Source organism: Manis javanica, chromosome 14 (assembly GCF_040802235.1).
Source record: "Manis javanica isolate MJ-LG chromosome 14, MJ_LKY, whole genome shotgun sequence".
Lineage (NCBI taxonomy): Eukaryota > Metazoa > Chordata > Mammalia > Pholidota > Manidae > Manis > Manis javanica.
In genome coordinates, this window is record NC_133169.1 from 93,769,147 (window position 1) to 93,790,572 (window position 21,426).

Here is a 21,426-nt window from a genome sequence, read left to right on the forward strand (position 1 = left end):
AGAGTGTTCAGAAGTAAGATTCCTAACATACTCTTTAGTATCAGCCGACAGCCTACCTTAAGGCAGAGCAAGCAGTCTTAACTGACCTGTCCTCACTGCTTGAGGGTAACCACTATCTTTGGGAAGAACAAGGTAAATAAACCCCTCCTGTTGGGCTTATTTAGCAGAATCAGTGGGAGGACTGATAACGGAGGAGAGGAGGCATGGTGTCTCTCACCAGAGATAAGCACCTTGAGACCACAAGTCAAACCCATGCCCAACGACCCCCCGCTGCCCTCTGCCCATGCTTGGAAGCCGTAAAAAACAGAATTCCCAACCTTTCAGCGCACCTCCTCTCTGAGGACGCCTGCACTTTCCTTTCTTTAAGTGTGTACTTCCAAATAAAGCCTTCTCACTGCTCATATCATTGCATTTTGTGTCTTTGTTGTTTCCTTTTATTTCCAAGTCTCCATTCTGTCTCTGCTTTACTCCCTGTAAGTAGGAAGGGGCTACTAAGAGCTCAAATTTGGGCCTGCAAGTTCCCACTGCCTGGGTGACATGGACGGAACCGCAGCTGTACAATCTGCTCTTCATAGCCTACATGAAAATCTCCTTTCTTTGGAAAGTTCTCAGGACATAATCTCCCTCCATCCCATGCTCCATGGCTCCCCCAGTTCCTGGGGTCGTAGGGGCCAGTCCCCACGCTGTGCAGATCCATGAGGACACAGGACACCATGTGACCCTGGCTTTCAGAGCTGGCAAGGGATCTGCCCTAGAAGGAGGACTTTCCCTCTTCCCCTCTGCACTCTCCTGCTCTCTGCTGTCTGCACGGCAGCTGCCATTCCCTGCTGCTCTTGCTTTAATGAATTCCTTCCTTACCTGCACTCCTCTGACCTGTTTACAGAGTTCTTTCTTGCCCAGAGTCAAGGACCCTCCCCCGTCCAGGCTGAGGTTTCCCCTAGTGAGCAGGGAGAGACCCCCAGACGAGCTGCCAGGTAGCAGCAAGACTGAAGGGAGGGGAAGGGAGGTCAGACAAGGGTCAGAGGGCAAAAACCCTAAGACTGGGCCAAAGTTTTCACCCTCTACTTGTCCTCTCCAACTATTCTCCACCTCTAAATCCTAGAGAAAATCTTTCAAAAAGGAGGAATTAAAATGAGTAGAAAAGCAGCAAAAGACAGTGAAAAACACCTTAAATTGAGGAGTCGGAGATCTGGCCTAATAGCAGTGAAACAAAGCAGTCCGCACTCTCTGGAGCAGGCGGGAGTCAGACCAGGCGGAAAACGAGGCCATTCTCAGCCATGCAGTTCCCGGAGGTTTCACTACACGGCCGTCATCCACACCTATATACCTACTTAGGGTGAAATTATTCGCTGAACAGGTACAATACATGCAAAGCAGTTGAGATTAGGCACTCTACCCAGGGGTTGGTACATTACGGCCCTGTTCCCAGTACAGCCTTCCACTTGCTTTTATAAATAAAATCTTACTGGAACACAGCCACACTCATTCATTTACATATTGTCTATGGCTGTTTTCAAGCCACAAGTGCAGAGTGGAGTATCTGTGACAGAGACCACATGGCCCACAAAGCCTAAAACATTTTCTAGCTGAAGTTTTACTAAAAAGTTTGCCGACTCCTGTTCTACACTCAGACTGGGTGACAGTCCTTCTGTCTGGCCTCATGCAGTCCCTTGGCCTCGCTAGCACTCACTTTCTACGACACTTCCCACCTTGTACAGTTTATACACGGCTGGGTAGGCAGTGTGTGCTCACTGGACACCTTCAGTCACTACTGCGACTCCCATTTTCACTGTGAGAGCTCCCTGTACACGTCCAGAAGGCTCCCTGCAGCCTCCCCCTGCCCCCACCCAAACTTCACATCCTCTCCTAGGGAGCAGGTCGGAGTCACTACCCATATGCAGCTGAACATCAAACTCAGCCTGTTAAACCTACTGAATATCTTTCAAATGCGTCCCCACCTCTCCACAGCTCTGCTGTGCCCTCTGCCTGAAGGGCTATTGTGGATAAAGTGAACGTTCTTGTGGCCAGGATTCTCACCTGGCCCTGGATGGCTTGCTCACTACACACGTGTGGGCAACGCATTGTTACAGACTCTATATAAAGAGTTCTGCCCAGTGCTCTGGGCTGCTGCACTCAGTCTGAGCTGCAGGGCTGCAGGGCTGCAGGAGAGCAGAGCAGAGGACAGAGACTGAGATGGCTGTGGGCAGAAAGGCCCAGAGGCAGGGACGGGCTTGCTGCCTGCAGACTTGCTCTGAGCTGTTGGCATTCTAGTGACTGGCCTGCCACCGCTGTCATTTTCCGGTCTCCCTGAATCCATAGGAAACTTGCCGGGGGCTGAAACCCATTGGCAAGGCGGCTATTCTCTAAGTCGTCTTCACTTTTCAAAACCTCACTCATCCCTCAAGGGCCTCCTTCTCACAGGCTACCCACCACCTCCAAGAAACCTTCCTGACGGATTCCCTCAGCCCTTAGCAGAGAGTGTTTTTCTCTTTTCCCTCTGAATCTGCCCCCACAGACGCCTGTCAGGGCACCCGCGAGCACCCGCGAGCACTTTCTGCCTTCCTGCTATGGCTTTGAGCTTTGTGAGAATGGAAAGCCCCTGGGGGGAGTTTAGTTGAAGAAATCTGTCCATTCCATCAAGACCCATTTAATAAATTCCTCCTAGAAATTCCTGCCAGGAAAAGATTCACTCCAACAAATACAGTGACTTATGTTCTTTTATCAGACAGTGAGAACCTCATATGCTATCACCTTTTTACCTCAGCTACCAGGAAGCTTACACTTCAATTACAGTAACTAGCTCCAGGTGTGGGGAAACACCCGTTTACCTGTGTCTGTGAGCTGCTCTTTGTTCTTTTTTTCCCCTCAGTGCTCTGTACGAGAAGATGATTTATGTATGCTGACTGAACACTGCATTATAACCTGTTCTGGATGAACTAAGCTTTCTGCAGAAATCATGATCTGATGCTTGCAGGAGTTTCCTCTGACACCCAAGGCACTTCCCAATCTTCCCCTTTGTGTCACTCCTGTTGGTAGTAAAGCAGGAGAAGTGAATATTTATTTCCTTCCAATTATGCAAACCAAAATCTCAGAGTTTAGATTTACAGAATACTGGGATTAAAACATCCTAATGTAGGTCACCTTTCAGAACAATGGAGTAAGGACCTCCAAAAATACGTTCCTCAATGAAAGGACATTCCTACAGGGTCCTGGAAAGGAAGCAGTGCAGGGCAAGGACCAGGACTCCTGTCCCTTCACATTCTGCAAGGATCCGAAATTCCTCCCTGGGATGGAAGGCAGACAATGGGAGGTTTAGAGGACATCCGATTCTTCTAGGAGTTAAAGGGTGAGAGAGAGGGAGACAGTGGTGGAGAGAGAGAGAGAGGGAATTCGTTATCGGATTACTAATGATCTGCTAGTCCAAGTGCCCAAGGTTATCATGTTGCCTAGAGAAGCAAAAATCATCATTTAATTAGCTTCTCCTCAACCACCTCTCTCTGCTCAACACCACCAATTATCCCTGCCCTATTCTAGAGGTCATTTATAATTATGGATACAATGCTACGAGGCTAATCTGCTGCAAAACAAAATTGAGTATCTTGCAAACAATGCAGAATTTAATGCAATCAACGAGAGGCTTATTAGAAAGCAGGACTGCAGACTGGCCACTGACAAATTCAGGTTAAACAGATTAGATCAGGGAAGAAAGAATCAATTGGGGATGGCCGGATACATCCCTGGTTAGAATGATTTAAATATCAAAGGGTTAAAAGATGCCTTGGGTAAAACAGTTAAATTCTGGTATACTTTTGCAAAAAAAATCAGCCTTTTTAAGAGACTGATGAAGTTCCTCACAAAACAAAAGCCGGTTCATTGTGCTCTTACACAACTTTGTCAGCACAGGCTAAACATTCATCACCACTTTTTTGTTTATTCTAGGCCTCAGTGCATAGTTGAAGTTGTAACCTAAGTCTCTTAACTAAAAGGTGAAAATAAACTTAGTTTCATCATTTCCAATTTTATTTTAAAGGTGAATTTCCAATCAAACTTTTTTTATAGTGAAATTTTACACCCCTGCATTCAGGGGAGTGATTTTCTCTCATGTCATTTCTCTAATTCCAAACGTCCTCAGGTGCCAAAGACCAACTGCGGGTTCCAGTTCTTGGAATAAACTGCCACCTCTCTGAATCACGCACCCTCCTCAGCCATGGTCACTGGTGGGTTGTTATGGCAACACCCAAGTAATTGTAACAAAGCCAACATTACTGAGCCCTTTCTGCATATCAGGCACTGTTCCAAGTGTTCTGTGGGCATTAATGCATTTACTCCTCATAATGATACTATGTGATAGATGCCAACATGAATCTCCTTTGATGAGGAAGCTGAGGGGTGGAAAAATTAAATAACTTGCCCAAAGTCACCCAGCTAGTAAGTGATAGATGGCACTGGGTTTACACTGCAAAACCCATGTTCTTTTCAGTGATGCCATAAATATAACATGAGCATCTGGACTTGGTGTCCTGAGAGAAAGGATACCGCTTCTCCTTAAGGCAGAAAGCTGTTTCTAGGACTGTTCCTGAGCCTGGACTCACCGGGCTGTGTTCAGGTTCCGGTAGAGCTGCCCGAGGGACTCCAGCAGCCTTCCCTCCATCTCCCTGTCCCTGAGTTGCTGAGCCAGGGCCAGCCAGTGCTCGTGGTAGGTGATGCATGCCTCGGGGTTCGGGGACACAGAGCTGTAGAAATGGCAGAGGGATTTGGTGACCTGAAGCTGACCTGAACATAAAGCAGGGACATGAATGAGATCACCTGAGACAGGACAAGGGCAAAGCACGCTCTAACACTTCCCCGAAGCCTCCTGCAGCGCAGGGCATACTCACTCTTTAGGTGTCCGTGCCTCAAGCCAAACAGCAACGCCATTTCATAACAAAGGCGGCTACTGGCCAGCTGGCGTCCATACACGAGAACCTGGGCCAACCAGAGAAGCACCTGTACTAATTCCATTTCTGTCTCCATGCTGGCCTGGAGTTCAGAATAGAGTCGGACAGACTGCAGAAGATAGTCCCTGGCCGGCTGCTGAGCCCAGGACTTAAGGGTCAGGTGGCCAAGATTGGCCAAAGCCACGGCCTGGTTACGCAAATTCCCCATCTCCTGGGCTCTGCTCAAGGCCCAAAGATAGCTCTTGGCTGCCCTGTTCACGTGGCCTTCACCTTGAAGTGCAAGTCCCAGGAGGTTATGGACCACCCCCTTTTGGGTAATACTCTCCGTCTCCTTCAGGGAGGTTAGGAGTGGCTCAAGGAGGTCCAAAGCCTTCTTCGCCTGGTTGGCTAAGAGATAGGCCCATGCCAGGCATAGGGAAGACTCAAAGGCTTCCTGTGCACCCAGCAGCTGCCCCAGCACCAAGCCTTGGCTCAGGAAGTGGATGGCACCATCAGGAGACCTATGCTGCAGGTACACTCTGGAGAGGATGAGACACACGGCCCTCTGGGTTCTCCTGTCAGCCCACTCTTCACAGGCAGCCAGCGCCTGCCTGAGCGCGGGGCAGGCCAGGGCAGAAACTTCACCCTGGCTTGGGGAGGGAACTCCAAGGAGCTTGGTGGTGTTCTGGAGAAGCAGGCGGAGCTGCCAAATCGGAAGGGACGTCCCTTGGACACTCTGTATACCACGCTGCCGGACAGAGGCCACTGCAAGGTGTGGAAGATATTTCTTATCATATAGAAAGCTCAAGAGGGTGGCTGCGGCATCGGAGGCAGGAGGGTGTCCGCAGAGGAGGTGCAGGCGCTCCACAAATGGCAGAACCTCCTCATGCCGGCCCAGGCGCAGGAGCAGCTGGGTGGCCAGAAAGCAGGCCCTGGCCTCCAGGGGGCAGCTGCCAGCCGCAATGCCCCGGCGCAGCACATAGGCCACCACGTCCAGCTCATTCTTGGCGCTAGACTCACGGTCTGGCAGACAGGCCAGCAGGGCACCTGCCTTTTCCAGCAGGGCAGAGCTTTGATGCCTCAGCCTCTGCCTCAGGTAGATGGCAGCCACGTTGATGTACAGAGCAGCCACCAACGGCAGGTCCTCAAATGCCCCGTTGAGAATGTGGATGGCCTCCTCAAAGTACACCCTGGCCTGAGAGAGCTTGACCTTCCTGACACTCAGCCGACCCAGGAGGAAGCAGAGCCGGGCATGGGCCCAGGTCATGTGGCTGCGCTTGGCCCACTTCCTCGAGGCCTCCAGGTAGGCCACAAGCTCATCCTCCTCAGAGAAGCTGTAAAATGAAGATGTGAGGAAAGAGAAGGAGAAATCGTAGAGGCTCTTAAGGTGGTTGGCATAACCCTCGTGATCCAGAAAAACCAGTATGGGGGTGAAGTTCTCAGCCTCCTCCTCCTCCAGGCCAGTGTTCAGGTCCATGAGCAGCTCTGGGTCATCAAGGCCATCGGGCTCTGGCAGATGGTAGCTGTCTGAGGCGGCGGAGAGGAGCTCCTCCTCCGGGTTGGACTCCTCGGAGCTGCTGGACTGTCTGGGGCCCACAGCCTGCTGCTCCTCCCAGGCTCCACGAGGCCTGGCCTCCTGGAGGCCGTCGGGTCGGGGCACTGTAAGGGATAGGCAGAACTGAGTGACCTCAAGCTCCGGCAGCTCTGCTGGCCAGCTCTTGGCAGAGGACAGGATGCTGCCCCGAAGCACCGGAGCCATGTTCGGCAGGATTGCTACTCACCGCTCAGATCATTTGGAAGATTCTGGATGGATTCAAACCCACCTGGATGGAGATGAAGGACAGACCTGGTGTTAAGTCAGAATGGGCCACCCTGCCCATGCCTGCAGGTGTACACCCAACCAGTGGGCCCTTCGGAGACTGTTTCAGCCCTTCAGGCGTCCCTAAGAATCCTCCCCTCACCATCAGTCTCAGAGCCGCAGGGACTTGGAGATGACCTGGTGACCCACTCCCTGTATGGTCAGGAACCGAGATGACATGGGAGCCGGAGTCGGAGAAGGACAGCTGGGAACACGGGCTCTGTGCCCAGAGGCCGGGGGATGCGGGGGATGTGGGGGTGATGGAGTCGGGAACCCAAGTCCCCCAGCAAGTTTACTACAGAGCAGCGAGCAGACTGCCACATCAGCGCTCTCTGTGGCACGTGGCGCCATGGCCCGGTTCTGTATGTATGGGATTCCTTCTTCCTTTCTTGTTCATTCATCACCTGCCCACTCAACAGACATGGCATTAGTGCACACACTGTGCTTCGGCAGGACTAGGGCACCAAATGTGAATCACGAAGAAAGGAAAGAAGCGTCTGGGCAAGGGTCCTAGTTTTGTTCCCTGAAGTGACTTAGTGGGATGAGGTGGAAGAAGAGACAGTCTTGCACACAGTTCTAGGCATCTTGAGTTTGAGGTACTTGCAGGAGCTCTAGGCAGAGAATGGAATAGATCTGGAGCTTAGGAAAAATGTGTAGACTTGCGAATACAGATTGTGACCCACAGCAAGTCATGAGGAAGTGTCGAAGTCCCAGGAGAAGCGTTTGGGGGGGAAAGCAAAGCATCTGGGGGGACAACGGGGGGCAGCTATGAATGACTCAAAGAGCATCAACATTCGCTGGCAGATAGGGGCCAGCGAAGGAGACCGAAAAGGCACCGTCAGAGGTAAAAGAGGGTTCACAGACACCAGGGTGCCCAGGTACAGCCACCTGATGTCGCAAAGGTGGAACCAGCCCTGCTGGAGGTTTGCCAGCAAGTGAACCCTCTTGGCTGAAGTGGACCAGTGGAGGTGGGGGCCACATTCTTTTTTTTTTTTTGAGAGGGCATCTCCATATTTATTGATCAAATGGTTGTTAACAACAATAAAATTCTGTATAGAGGACTCAATGCACAGTCATTAATCAACCCCAAGCCTAATTCTCAACAGTCTCTAATCTTCTGAAGCATAACGAACAAGTTCTTACATTGTAAACGAATTCTTACATAGTGAATAAGTTCTTACATGGTGAACAGTACAAGGGCAGTCATCACAGAAACTTTCGGTTTTGATCACGCATTATGAACTATAAACAATCAGGTCAAATATGAATATTCGTTTGATTTGGGCGCCACATTCTTGCTCCACAGGACAGGGGCTGCGGGAGAGAAGACGCCATCTCTTCCTGGCCAAGAAGCAGCCACCCCTTGTGTCCTCACCCTAAGTTCTCTAGTGAACTTGGAGAACAGCAGGCATCTCACCAAGTCCAGCCTCTGTCTGCTATTATCTGGGGACGGCTTTTTCTGTGAGTGGCACTACAGACCCTTGAGACCTGTACCCCTGCTAAAGGGAGACAGGCCCACCACCAAACCCAGGAGAACTAGAGATCTGGGCTCTGGAGAGCTGTCCACGCACCCCGGCCCCCACTGACATTGAGGACAAGCACCAGTCTAACTGCAGCCAGTTCCTCTGGGTCAGCACTTCTGAGAGCACAAATGGTGCATGAGCGTCAAGACAGTGCTCCCTCAGAAGGAGGAATCAGAGATAGGTGCTCTTTCCCCAGGCCTTGGGGGAGCTGGAACTTGCCAATGGGATGCCTCTTCAGCCTGTGCAACCAGGAGGTGCATCCCTGCATCCAGCAGAGCTGCCCTCCTGGTCTCCAGGTAAGAAGCAACAGGCTCCCTGGGACCTGCTCCTTAATCTCTCCCAACAATTGGATCTGCAGGTAGCAGATGCCTGGGATCCACGTCTGTGGGCCACGCTACCCCAGGGCACAACCCGATAGTCCTTGATTTTCAGACCTCAGCCCCTGCCTACCAGGCAGTACCCTCAGCTACAGCTTCCTGTTTCAGCCTGGCAGGGGCAGGGGAGGGGGAGTGTGATCTGCTTGGGGCGAGAAGGCTCTGCAGCGCCGGAGCTGACTCGTGGGCTAGGTGCTCTCCACAATGCTCCGTGTGCGCGGAGAAAGACTTCAACTCCCACCGCTGCTCCTGAGAGCTGGCCCGAGGGGGCCTTCTGCAGAATCTCTGGTTATGCCCAGGAAATGTGCCCCATCAAATCTGGCCACACAGGAGTGGATACCATCACTGAAGAAATGGTAGAAACAAGAATCCTTCCTCAAACCACTGTCAGTGGGTGAAAATGCTTCCTTCCCAGAATAAAAGAAAAGAGTGTCATTCATTCCCTCAGTCAGATGCTGCTGCAAACTGCTAGGCTCAGAGGCCCCTCACCCACCCAAGGCTGACCCACCCAACAGCTCAATGTCATTCTGCACCCGGGCAGTGTGGTAAAGTAGGGATTGTCCTGCCTATAAAATGGGGAAGGGCAGTTCTTATCCTGGCCCAGGCCTCAGTTCCCCAATCGGTAAAATAAGAGGAGAAATCATCACTTAGGGTCCTTTCTGCTGTAACATTCTACAGCCCCACCTTTATCTTTTGGGGACCTAGCCCTACTTCAGCCCTTGAAGGAAGTTTTGGGGCCTAACACAAATCAGGACATTTTCATCTCCGAGATTATGTTGTATCTTCAATACGGCTGACCTTCCATGCTCTATAGCTGAGTTGGTTTCATTTGATCTCATTGTTTCTAGGCAAAAAGGCCCACGCAACCTCAGAACTGTCTGAAATCTAAAGTGAAAATGCTGCTAATTCAATATGATCCCGGTCATCTGCTGAATAGTGATCATAGCCCCAAATTCATGCATGGGATTAGATTTTAGAGGTATTCTACTCCTAGTTAGAAACACTCTCTTAATCTTGAGGAACGTGGGCTTTCCAAGGGACTGAGGGACAAACACTCACTAAGCCGGTAGACAGATGCTATGTCAGTGCGAGCAAGCGTGTGGAGGAAGCTGGCACACTCAGATCTCCTGTCACTTCCCAGGACCCACAGAGAACATCTTTCCTCATCACTGAAAAAGGCTGAGTTCTTGCTCCTGCATTGAGGCAAAGACATGGACATGGATCAGTGCAAGGCTCCAGACACAGGCCGTCCCCTCTCCACCCTTGTACATGGTGAAGGACATAGAGAAGCCATCAACCCATTTGCCATAGCTGACCTCAGACTCCTCATCTCACTGTCGTATGATGCATTTATTTATACTTCCAGGGAAGGAGAGCTGTTAGTGTCCTGTCCATGGAGAAGCAAGCTATGTAGTTGCTGAAGAGGTCAAATGGGAATGAAAACGCCCCTCCTGTTAAAACTCCATCTCCCAAGAAAAACAAAGCCCCTTCTCTCAACCCTTTCTTTTAGACTCCGTGGTGCCCATTTTTAATGGGAGAAATAAGAATTGGCAGCCCTAAATGTAAGGGTTGGAAAGAGACCATTAAAAAAGTTTTTTGTCAGGTCATTTCAAGAAAACACTAGGAACAGGTGACACAATCTAGAGGAACAACGAAGAAAGTTTGACTGTGGGTCAGAGGGGACATTTCACAATTGTTGACATCTGGTTCTATGACACAGAATAACAGCATTATGGAGCATTACTAAGAGAGAAATGGCAGGCTAGAGGGTGGCAAGTGGATAGAGGCTGGGCCAGGGCTTGAAGAAATGACTGTAAGTAATAGAAACCTTTGCAGTAGCTCTATTGTACAGACTAATTAGCTCCACTAGAGATCGTTACAGAATCAAAGAATTTGAAAATCAGAAGTGCCTTAGAAAGTATTCAGTCCAGTATCTGAATGATTCTTAAGATTTCTCTCAGCTCCAAATAAAGTGTGTTTTTTTTAACCTCAAGATCAATTTTTCAAATAAAAGTAACTTAGAAGCCCAAGAGTTAACAACAGCTAACACTTCCAGGGGCCTATTATGAATCAGACACTGTTATCCCATTCAATCCACACAATTGCCCTATGATGGAGCTACTATTCTGATCCCTTCTTTACAGAGGAAGAAACAAAGGCACAAGAAAATGAAGTCAGTGGTTGGGAGGCGACAGAGCAGGATGTAAGAGGGGCTTCTCTAGTTAAAGCAGGGTTGAGGGGAAGATGGGGATGGGAATGCTGTGGTCTGCCACTTACCCTTTGTCCCCAGAGCTCAGATAAAGCTAGTGATGAGAAAACTGGCAGCTAATATGAGCTGCTCAAGGTCACACCACTAGTTAGTGGCAGAACTGGCACCGAAGCTGCATCCTGACATCTGGCCCAGGGCTCTTTCCTCCACAACACCTACTGAACCCCTGTCTCTCTGGTCTGACCTCCAGATTCTCCCCAGCACCATGAGAGTGTCCATCCTCAGAAGGACATCTAACTGAAATCTACAATGAAACTCATCGGAGAGAAAAAGAATTATATGACCCCAAATTTCTATAGAACGCTCACAATTTACAAAGCATTCCTAAATTTATTACTTCACTTTCTCTTTATGATAACCCTGTGATGTAGATATTTTTATCCATATTTGTAGATGAAGATTCAGCACGATTCAGTGACATGCTCAGAATGACTCAGCTTGAAAGTGGTAAAGCTGAGGTTTTCTGCCTCGGCATCAGTTGCCTCACAACTGACCTGCTGATGTCCTGAGTCCAGGCATTTAGAGTCCAAGAAGCTTGACAGATTACAGCAGGGCTTTCCTTGCAAGGAAATGGGGTCAGATGGAATGTGGTATGGCATACGGCAGAAATATGAAGTGCTGCATACAGGGCTACTCTTCCCTGTATACACAGACAAGTCCTGGTTGAAATGTGACAAAGATAAACATTTTAATGTATAATTAAAACTTTAAAGAAAGAAAGGGAAATTCCTTGGAGCCAGAAACATAGGGAGAAACTAAGCCAAGTTGGTAAGTGAGAGCAGCCGGCCCAGAGACCCTGGGCAGGCGGCAGGACATTCCCACAGAAGCACTGGCCCTCAGGCTGGGGCTCACCTCGTGAACACACCCAGGGACAGAGATGCGACTTTGGACCTGTGTGAGGCAGGGAAGCTGAAATGAGCTCACACAGAGCTTTGCGCTCCCTGTGGCCTGAAGTCTGGAAGGCCTGCAACTTCCTAAAGAGGGGGATTAGAAAACTTGCCTGTCAAGATCGTACTTTCTATGTGACTGAGCACCTGGAAAAAAAATCAAACACCTGAACTCAAACCATTAGAACGTGTGGGATCTGAATCTGCACTGCACAATGTAGGTACTGCAGTCAGAGAACTTAAAAATAAAAACCAGCCCTAGATCACTGAGTTCCTAAGCTTCCAGGGGAAGCAAATGCCCAAACTGCCCCTCTGGGATGCTTTCTCCAGTTCAGGATGCATGCAAAGACAATCTTTTAAACCTTTGAAAAGTTGCTCAATTAAGAGAACTACAAATCACACAAGAAAATGAACTACTGACAAAAAGAGCCTGCAGATGTACTAATAGGAAAATTAACACTACAAAAACTAGAAATAAAAACAATTTGAAGATTAATTTATAGTAAGCATGGTTAAAATGATGAAATAAAAAGAATGATCAGAATTTAAAATGAAAACATGGAACATTGTGAGCAGAAATAAGCACATATGAAAAAAAGCAAAATATAAATTTTAGAAATGAAAATTAAAGCATGGACATTAGGACTACATAAGGGAGTTAAACAGGTGTAGTCACAGCAGAAGAGAGAATTAGCGAAACTGAAGATTGTTCCTAGGAAATCACAAAGAATGTAGCCTAGAGTAACAAAAGATGAAAAATATAAAAGAACTGATTAAGCAGGATTGAGGATGGAATGACAAGTCCAACATACCTCTAATAGGAATTCCAGGAGAGAGACTAAAAAGAATAAGAGAGAGGCAATGTTCAAAGGGAGAATGACAGAATTTTCCAGAATTGAAGAAAGACCTGAGTCTTCCATTGAAGAAGTACACCCAGTCCTGAACAAAATAAATAAAAATAATATAATTTTAGCATGTTTTCCATTTCTTTGAGTTATAGGTCTTTTCAGGTTTTCTATTGCTCCTAATCCTTCTTTCTGGGCTCAATTATCTATTACTTGACTGTTCAACTCATGACATTAGTTAAAAATAAAGGATAAGAACATAAGTTAATGAAATAAAAACAAAGTAAAAGAAAATAAAGTCAAATGTGAAACTAATGAAATAGGAAACAAAGAAACAATGAAGATGATCAACAAAAGAGAAACTAATTCTCTCAAAAGACAAACAAAATGGACATAACCTTGGCAAAATATAAGAAATTTTATATTTGTAGTTATTTTTCTCCTCTGACTTCCTTTGCAGGTTATCCTAAACCGAGCTAAATTATCATTTATGAGTATATTTTTAAGTATATTCAAGGCAAACAAGGACAAGAGATTGAGAGTATTTACAACTCACTAATCTTTGCTACAATAACTACTAACAGATATATATTATTAAGAAGGAAGTGGGCAGCTTATTATAAATATGTAACAGAATACATCACATTTAGACATGTCATAGTACAATTGCAAAATGTCAGTTTCAAAACCTAAAAAAAAACAGAGAAAAAAAGCTGCCTACTCACAAATAAATGGTTGTGAGACTAAAAGTAAACTTCTCATCAGCCAAATGGATGCCACAAAAAATAGAATTATAAAGAAGACACCAATCAACAACATGAAGACTGAAGGAAGGGATGTAAGAAACAAATTGTTTTAATGTTATTACTATGAAATGCTGGCTACCTTCCTATGTTCTTTATTCTAGTTTAAGCACATTAACTTTTCAATCTTGCTTATTTTTTAATTTAGGCATTTAAGTATATAAATTTTCTTTAAGTAACACTTTATTGAAATGAACATTACCTGTTAAAATATGAATAAATCCTAAGTTTACAATGTCAATTGAAAAAAAGGCCAGTGGCAGAAAAACATTTATACACATTTTAAAATACAGAAAACCATAGTAATTTTTTGTTCATGAACAAATACCTATTTTTAAAATGTATCAGAAGAAGGACTGGAAAGATACACACACTTCAAATAGAGTTTGCTTCTGGGGTGGGAATCAGAACCAGAGGATGAAAGCAGAAAAGCATAAAAAGGTGTCTTCAGATATATCTAAAGGCTTTTCGATTAAAATACACATACATACACAAACACACACCCCAAGTATTTTTTAAAAGCATAAAAATCCGGAAGAATGTGGCCTTCTGTCAGCACAAGGAGCTCTGAGGTCCCTGACATCACTCTGGCCAAACGTGTAAATACAAAGTCTATTCAGAGAGAATGCCTCTCACAACTTTTAAGAACTGGTTTTCTAGCTGCTGCTGCTGTGAAAATAAGTAGCTAGTGTTGAAATCTGTGCTGTGAAAAAGGAAACCCACACCTGTGCTCCCACGGATAAGCAGGATCCCTTTCCCGGGTTTCAAAGGCACAGACTAAATCTGACTCAGCAAATGGTTTCTGAGAAATCACTCTCCATATTCTGCTGGCTTAATTAAACAGGATGCGTGGATGATGGGTGGGGACGGATGAGGATGGTTGGAGGAAGGAATGAACACGCCTTAGGGAGGGTATACCTGTCCAGGGAGGGAACCTGTTGGAAGAGGCTGAACCTTCTTCAGAAACCTGACACCGAAGAGCACAGACTCAGAGTGACACCCAGTGGCCAGACCGCCTGCATAGCACACGGGGATGACTCCAGGCCTTCCGCACGCTGAGCCACGCTGCCTCCCAGCGGCCTCCCCGTCACACTTACACTGGGGAGTAAGAGTCAGGGTCTGCGCTCCTGGTGGGGCCGCAGCCCGCTTCCCCTAAGTGCATCCCTGCAGCTCCTCTGCAAACCGGCACGGATGGGGCGGGACCCTCTCCAGGGCATTCCAGCGGCCTCCCCGTCACACTTACACTGGGGAGTAAGAGTCAGGGTCCACGCTCCTGGTGGGGACGAAGCCCACTTCCCCCGAGTGCACGGACTTCCCGATGAACCACTGAAGCCCGGGCACGACGAAGCCGATGATCTCGATGCTTTCCCCCTGGCGGAAATTCAGTTCATCCTTTTCCTCCCTCTCGTGTCCCCTTAAGGCTTTACACTTCCCTCTGCCTGTTGGGAGAGAGCGCACAGAGCAGGCACGTGTAAGGCAGAGACAGCCGAGCTTTCCAGGAACGTCCAGGGCGACGGCAAACGCGAGGTTCCCAGACTTCAGGGCTTCAAGGACCAGTAAAATCCTCCCCCAAAGAAGAAATTGGTAGGAATGATACAGGTAATTGGCTTTTAATTTTGCCAAACAAGGACATTCAAAGATTGGAACTACCATCCGCTCTCACCATCATCTTATAAAAGAAAAGAGGCTTTTTAACGAATGCAGCAGAGAGGACCTCAGAATGCTGGATATGCCTTCGCGCTGAGCAAAGTGAGCAGGGGGAACACCGGAAATCCCACTTGCTTTCCCAGTTTGCTTGGTTTGCCAGACGCTTTGTCATGGTCCGCAGACCTTCCGACCAGGACGAGAACCAGAGGGGGGATCTCCGTTTCCGTCTGGCTCCTTCGGCTACCGTGACCCTCAGTCTCCCCAAATGTAAAATGGGGATAATACGAATACCTGTCTCGTGAATGTTAGGAAAAGTCAAAGGGATAAAGTGTACAAAGCATGGAACCTAATCAACCTCAGCAAACATTAGCCTCCTATCCCTGGTGCACACGAAACTGCTAAGGGTCCGTCCGGGAGACCCCCCTTCGGACGAGTCATCACCCAGCTTGGTAAGTCGCCCAGCAGGATCTAGAAATGACATACGCATGAGCATTGTACTATCCAGAATACAAAATAGATTTAAGTTGGCTTTCTTAGATCTTCCCAGGAACCCCAGAGGGTAGGTAGAGCGACTCTTAGAATCCCCTGCTTTTATAGATTAGAAGGTGGAGGCACAGAGACAGTATGTGATTTGTCCAAAGAGTTTATGTGGCACAGCTGGGTCTAGAACTTAAGTCTCTCTCTGCTGGTCAGCCCTTCTGTCCCCTGACCCTGCGCCGGTTGGCCCTTCTGTCTGCTGACCCTGTGCTGGGTGGCCCTTATGCACCTTGGCTTCTATACTTGTTTTAGCTCCTCTGCTAGAGCTACTACCTTTTTTTTTCTCTGGCATATTTGGTCACGTTTCTATTGATGGTGTCTTCAGGATCAGCAATTCCCACTGCTTTGTGGGCAAACAGGATCTACAATGTAGGAAACCTGTACTGAGTGACTTCCAGATGCCATTAGGTCAGTTCCATAGCATTTGGAGTTGACTTTTATGGTGACGTTGTACCAGTGAGGAAGTTGTGGCACAGGGCAGGCGAAGGAAGTGGCTGAGGTCACACCACTTTTAAGTTGTGGAGCCAGAATTTGAACCCAGAACAGACTTCACAGCCCCATGTTCCTAACCACAAGGCCATACTGCCTCACACAGCTAAAAAATTTTGTTTATGGTGAAGTACTGATTAGACCCAATGCCTGGGTTCCATTAATTCCCTTTTTTTAAAATTTTTTTTAAGTGTTATTTGGATTTGGAGCTTACAGAATTGTACTTTGTGCCAGGTGTGGTGGGGGGACTCTAAGAATGAAGGTGAAAAGAATGTGTATTCTAGATACCCAGAAAACATTCAAGTTCACTATCAGGTAGACACAACTATACTTGCAGTTGTTTGTGTATGTGTACACACACACACATACGTACATACATATAGAGAGTACCTAAAAAGTGTGTGTGTGTGTATACATATATATCATTCATTTATTCAATAAATATTTACTGAGTATTATGTGCCAGGCATTTCTACTCTTCTTAAATTCAAGATTTATTTCACAAAACCCTAAGGGAAGTCAGAAAAGGTTTTCACCAGAGATTGAAAACAAGCAGGCTGCAAGCCACATTTGACACACACTGGGGTTTTTTTTGCATGTGTATGTGGCCTCTGTGGTCCCTACCATTGCTGAACATCGCCCATCCCTGCCCTCATGCATCTGTGTGTTCTGCTCATCTCATAGGCATTTGTACCTATGGCCTCGGATTGAGGCTTTTCATTTCACAGGCAAGGAACCCCACGGGTCCAGACTATACCTGGCTTCTCCAAATCCAGTGGCGGAGGCTAGACAGGAATTCACATCCTAACTCCAAACACGCAGAAAAAGCAAGTCGGCAGGGCAATAGTACCTTGCTAACAAGACTATTCTTGAACTCAGCCATACCGATCTGATAGGAGCCCGTCCAATCCCTCTTCCTGGAGAGGCCACAGCTTCCTGGATAATTCTTTAGGAACCATCTGCCAGTGGAAACACGGGGTTTGCAAACATGGATTTCCAAAAATTAGAACAGTTAGCAGAATAGTCTGTTAAAATAATGATGGTGAGGATGATAAGTATTGTTGTTATTACTCTCACCGTAATGGTGGCAAATGTTTATTTTTTTTTAACTCTTTATTGGGCACTGTCAGAAGGAGAGGAGCTCAATAGGCCTGGGATGTTTTCTGGCTCTGCAATTAGTTTGTCAGTTAAATAACTAGCAAGGGATTCCTCTCCATTCTCACTGTCAGAGTCCAGAGTCTCCCCCACAGCCACACACAGGTTCCATTGCCCAGGAGCATGCTTATCGCCACTGGAGTGTGCAGTACCTCCCAGCAGGGATTCCCAAAATTTAGTGTGAAAGACATCCCTTGATGTTTAAGGGGAGCTTACATAAAATGCAAATTCCTGGATGCAACCCCAAGAAAGTCTGAGGAGGGCCAGGGGGTCTGAACTTGTAGTAAAATCCCCAGGTAATTCAGATACAAATGGTCCCCAGGCCCTACACGACAGACCCTGCCTCAGAGACCAGGCAGTTCATTCCCTCTTAGGGACAAGGTTCTTCTGAAATTCTGAGTCGTCTCCAGTGTCACCAAACCGTGCAAACCTTGATTGGTGGAAAAAATAACAAGACAAAAAGCCACCCAGATCCTGTCCCCTCCCGGGCACTGTGGATGCCCATATGTGCAAGCATGCCTACTCTGTTTTGTGCAGAACTTCTCCCGCGATGCAGGCAGCTACTCACTGGTGGAAAGGGAGTGGCAGGGGTTCCAGGACCGACACGGGCACCAGGCCCCTTTGACCCGTCACCAAGGACACGCCTTCCCACTCGGATCCACCTTCGACTATCTTCACTGAGATTAACTCATTCTTGCAAAGTGTCAAGCACTCTCCTTCCTTTTCAGCTGGCTGAGCCACAGAGCACGTGGCTCTGCAGAAGAAGTGGCCTGGAGGCAATGAGAAAAGCCCTTGCAAGGAGTAGCAGGAAATGAACAGGGAATTATCACACAATGGAACCTTTCTAGGCAGAGCCCAGACACTTTCCTTCCTGGGAGTAAAGTACACAGAGGACAGGAAGTGCTTGTATTCCCAGGAATACAGGTACCAGGTAAAAAAGCCACAGACGAGGAACTCACTTAAAAGAGACACCTGAAGTCTGAATAATTTGTGAGAGTAAGGTCTAATTGGGACTTCCCCTTGAAAAAAAATGAAAGGAACTCTTAGGAAAGGACATTCAGTTGGACTTCAGTTGAAATTGCAACCTCATGTTTAATCTTAGGACCAAAAACAGTAAATAAAGTTGACTTGGGTGAATATAATTTCTCCAACTAAATTTTATAGTAGAACAGTATGAAATTCTTTCCTTCACTTGTGAATTGTACGATGTTTTCCTAAAGAGACTCATTTTGCACAATATTCTATACAAATCTGACTCTTTCAGTGGGTCTGTGATGCCACCAGTTGTTAACTGGTCGGCTGTAGCCCCAATTGGATCCTTCCTTGTAAATAGATTGGTGGGTGCTTCACACGGTTCCCCAACATCATTTTCCTTCATTTCATAAAATCTTTCAGTTTTGTAAGATTTGCCATTTTATTTTACAATCAAATGATATCATATGTTTAGAAAAGTGATTCTCAGTCTTGGATGCACATTAGAATTACCTGGGCAACTTTCAAAAAATCCCAAAGCCTGGCCCCCACCTCTGGAGATCTCATTGGCTTGGGTGGAGCCTTGGTACGGGTGTCTCTTTACAACTCCCCCTGTGGTTCTAACGTCATCAGTGAGACCAGCCAACACAGCTGTTCATGTGATGTCAGTGAGATGTCACTGAGAAAGATATTTGGAGTAATATTGTAACAGGTGGGTTCATTCATGAATATTTTCATGTTTCACTGGTTTTGCTTCCCTTTGTACCCTAATTATTTCAAGTACTCTGATAATAAATGTCCACATAAGACCCCTACTCCATGCTCACCTTCCTGAATCAGAAGTCCCAGGTATATCGTTTCCAGGTGTGTATCATCTACAGACACGTGGATCTCTGTATCCTCCACCAGTCTCCAGTTGAGCCAGTACTTGTGGTCAAAGAGGAGATGCTCCAGACACACAGATACATAGCCTGAGAAGTCATTTGGGAAATGTAAGTCATTTAAAAATGATACTCACCATTTTTAACATTTATCGGGTCTTCATAAATGAGTAATGAGTGACTAAGCCTAGTTACCTCTTTCAAGTATATCCATGGAGGAATCTCCAAGATGACAATTTTGCCTCTGTGAATTCTTGGTTTTCCCTTACAATTCTCCTGATTTGAGGCTTACATTCTCGTAGCTGAGGACACAGTGGCTAGGGGTTGTCCATGGCCGCAAGGGAATCAGGATTCACTTTACATCCCTACTCTGACCCTCTCCCTCACCCACGCCCAGTAAGCTCTCCCTGTTAAACCAGACTAGAAACTATGGAAACTGCAGTTCTGTTTAGCATTTTAAACATACCTGTAAATGTGAATTATTTGTATGACAATTTTGCTTCTTTTTAAACTTTCTTTCTTAAGATGCAAAAACCCATCTCTTTCCTTTCTGACTTTCCATTGTACCTAGTTAGGGCCTCGTTTATCTTTTGTAATTGTACTTCTTGTACTTTAATGTGCACACAAGTCACATGGGAACCTTATTAAAACACAGATGCTGGTTCACTAGGTGTGGGTGGGGCCTGGGATTCTACTTTTCTAACAAGCCCCACATGAGGCCAGTGCCGCAGGTCCCTGGAGCACACCTGGAATAGTGAGAGCCTCTGATGGTCACAAAAGACGTGTGACGTGAAAAGTGGAATCATCACCACTGCGAGAGGAGAAGTCACACCTTCTGGCTGGGAGCCATCTTGACCCTCCCCTGCACAAGGTCGCTTCCTGTGTGAGTCACATGGAACCCAGCATTTCCTGGGAGATGCGTTTGCTTTGGATTTGACATCTCCCTGTCAGGAGTCATTCTCCGTGGAGTGGAGAAGCGAGCCGTTTCCCATCCCAGCAGGCCTGGTGCTGCGCTCTAAGGTGACTCCTTTACCCTCTAGGAAACCCTGCGATGTGAGGCCCCTCCAGCAGGTAACTCTCTCATCTCTTTCTTTTACTCTTTTCCAGAAGCATGGGATAAAGTATCAGGGAACTTTACTATTTCGAGCAGCTACTTTGATCTTATTCAAGACGGGTTCCTCTCTTTTTTTAAAAAAAAACCCATCACCTTTGCACCTGCCTCAGTCCTTTGAATTTAGTAGGTGACCAATCACTGTTTGCTGATTGGTTGATTACCTAAGAAAGAAGTCTTGCCCTGAAAACAAAGAAGTATTGCACATGGTGGCATTTTAGAGTAAGAATTAGTATTTGATAGATTTAGTTCCAGGCAGTTTGTGATATCTAAAAAAAAAAAAAAAAGTTGACCATCCATGTTAAGGCTTGACCTCTTTCAATTACCAGACCCATTCCTTAATGTCAAGCCCTACAAATTGGCTGAGCTGTGACATACATAGTTGCTCCTCCATCTACCTGCCCCTCGTCTTACCTAAGTTCAAGTAAGTGGAGAACTTCCAAATTTCCTCCATGGTTTTGAAGGTGATGAGGAACTGGGCCTTCTGGGACTGGATACCCACCAACCTGGCTGAGAGGTCCTGAATAGAGAGAACAACGCGTCAGCCTGGGTTGACAGTGTCCTAACACACTCACACAAGCACAAAATGTTCTGCATGAGTTTCTGGATTGTGGTGTTGGTTTTCACATCACCTAAAATAAAAAAGGAAAGCAACTTAAATGTCCATCAGTAGGAGACTAGTTAAAATGAATCATGGTTCATCCATTTAATGGAATATTATGGTATTATATTGTATGGTATTATAAAAAAATGAAGAAACTCTTTGTGTACTGATATAGCCTCCAAATATACTCTGCTAAGTGGAACAACAGCAACAACAAAAATAAACTGGGCTATAGAACTGTGTGCAGTTCTACTGTGTATAGTTCTACTACCTTTTGTGTAACAAGAAAAAGAAAAGGCTTATCAGGAAAGGTGGAGGGTAAATCATAGAAGGCACCTTGGAAACACATTTGATGCTGCTTCCAAGTCTAATTATTTTTATAAAGCTGGCAAACAGAAAAATCAAAGCACACAAAAATAAAAATCATCCACAATCCCTTCTAGAAATCACCAATATTAATACTTTGCTGTATTAACTAGGAATCTTTTTTCCTATACGTGAGTTTCTATGTAACTTTTTATGTATAAGTAGAATCCTGTTACACAAATTGTTCTG

General features: G+C 46.6%; 1 protein-coding gene across 10 annotated transcripts in view; it reads right to left on the minus strand.

Moving 5' to 3' along the window:
* The window catches only part of SH3TC2 (SH3 domain and tetratricopeptide repeats 2), a 54,000-nt gene that overhangs the window by 11,412 nt on the left and 21,162 nt on the right, over positions 1–21,426 (minus strand). For 9 of the 10 annotated variants that reach the window (XR_005057994.2, XR_005057995.2, XR_012125243.1 and 6 more), the window contains 9 exons: positions 20,682–20,787; positions 19,103–19,246; positions 17,872–18,073; positions 17,034–17,107; positions 14,719–14,914; positions 9,731–9,864; positions 6,698–6,739; positions 4,878–6,575; positions 4,593–4,773 (listed from right to left, as the gene is read on the minus strand). Coding sequence is in view for 7 of the 10 variants with exons in the window: in XM_073222000.1 (XP_073078101.1) it covers positions 4,593–4,773; positions 4,878–6,575; positions 6,698–6,739; positions 9,731–9,864; positions 14,719–14,914; positions 17,034–17,107; positions 17,872–18,073; positions 19,103–19,246; positions 20,682–20,787 (2,777 nt within the window). In the remaining 3 variants the exon portion in view is untranslated. The remainder of the gene's footprint in view (positions 1–4,592; positions 4,774–4,877; positions 6,576–6,697; positions 6,740–9,730; positions 9,865–14,718; positions 14,915–17,033; positions 17,108–17,871; positions 18,074–19,102; positions 19,247–20,681; positions 20,788–21,426) is intronic. The other variant, XM_037006199.2, reaches the window with a different exon arrangement.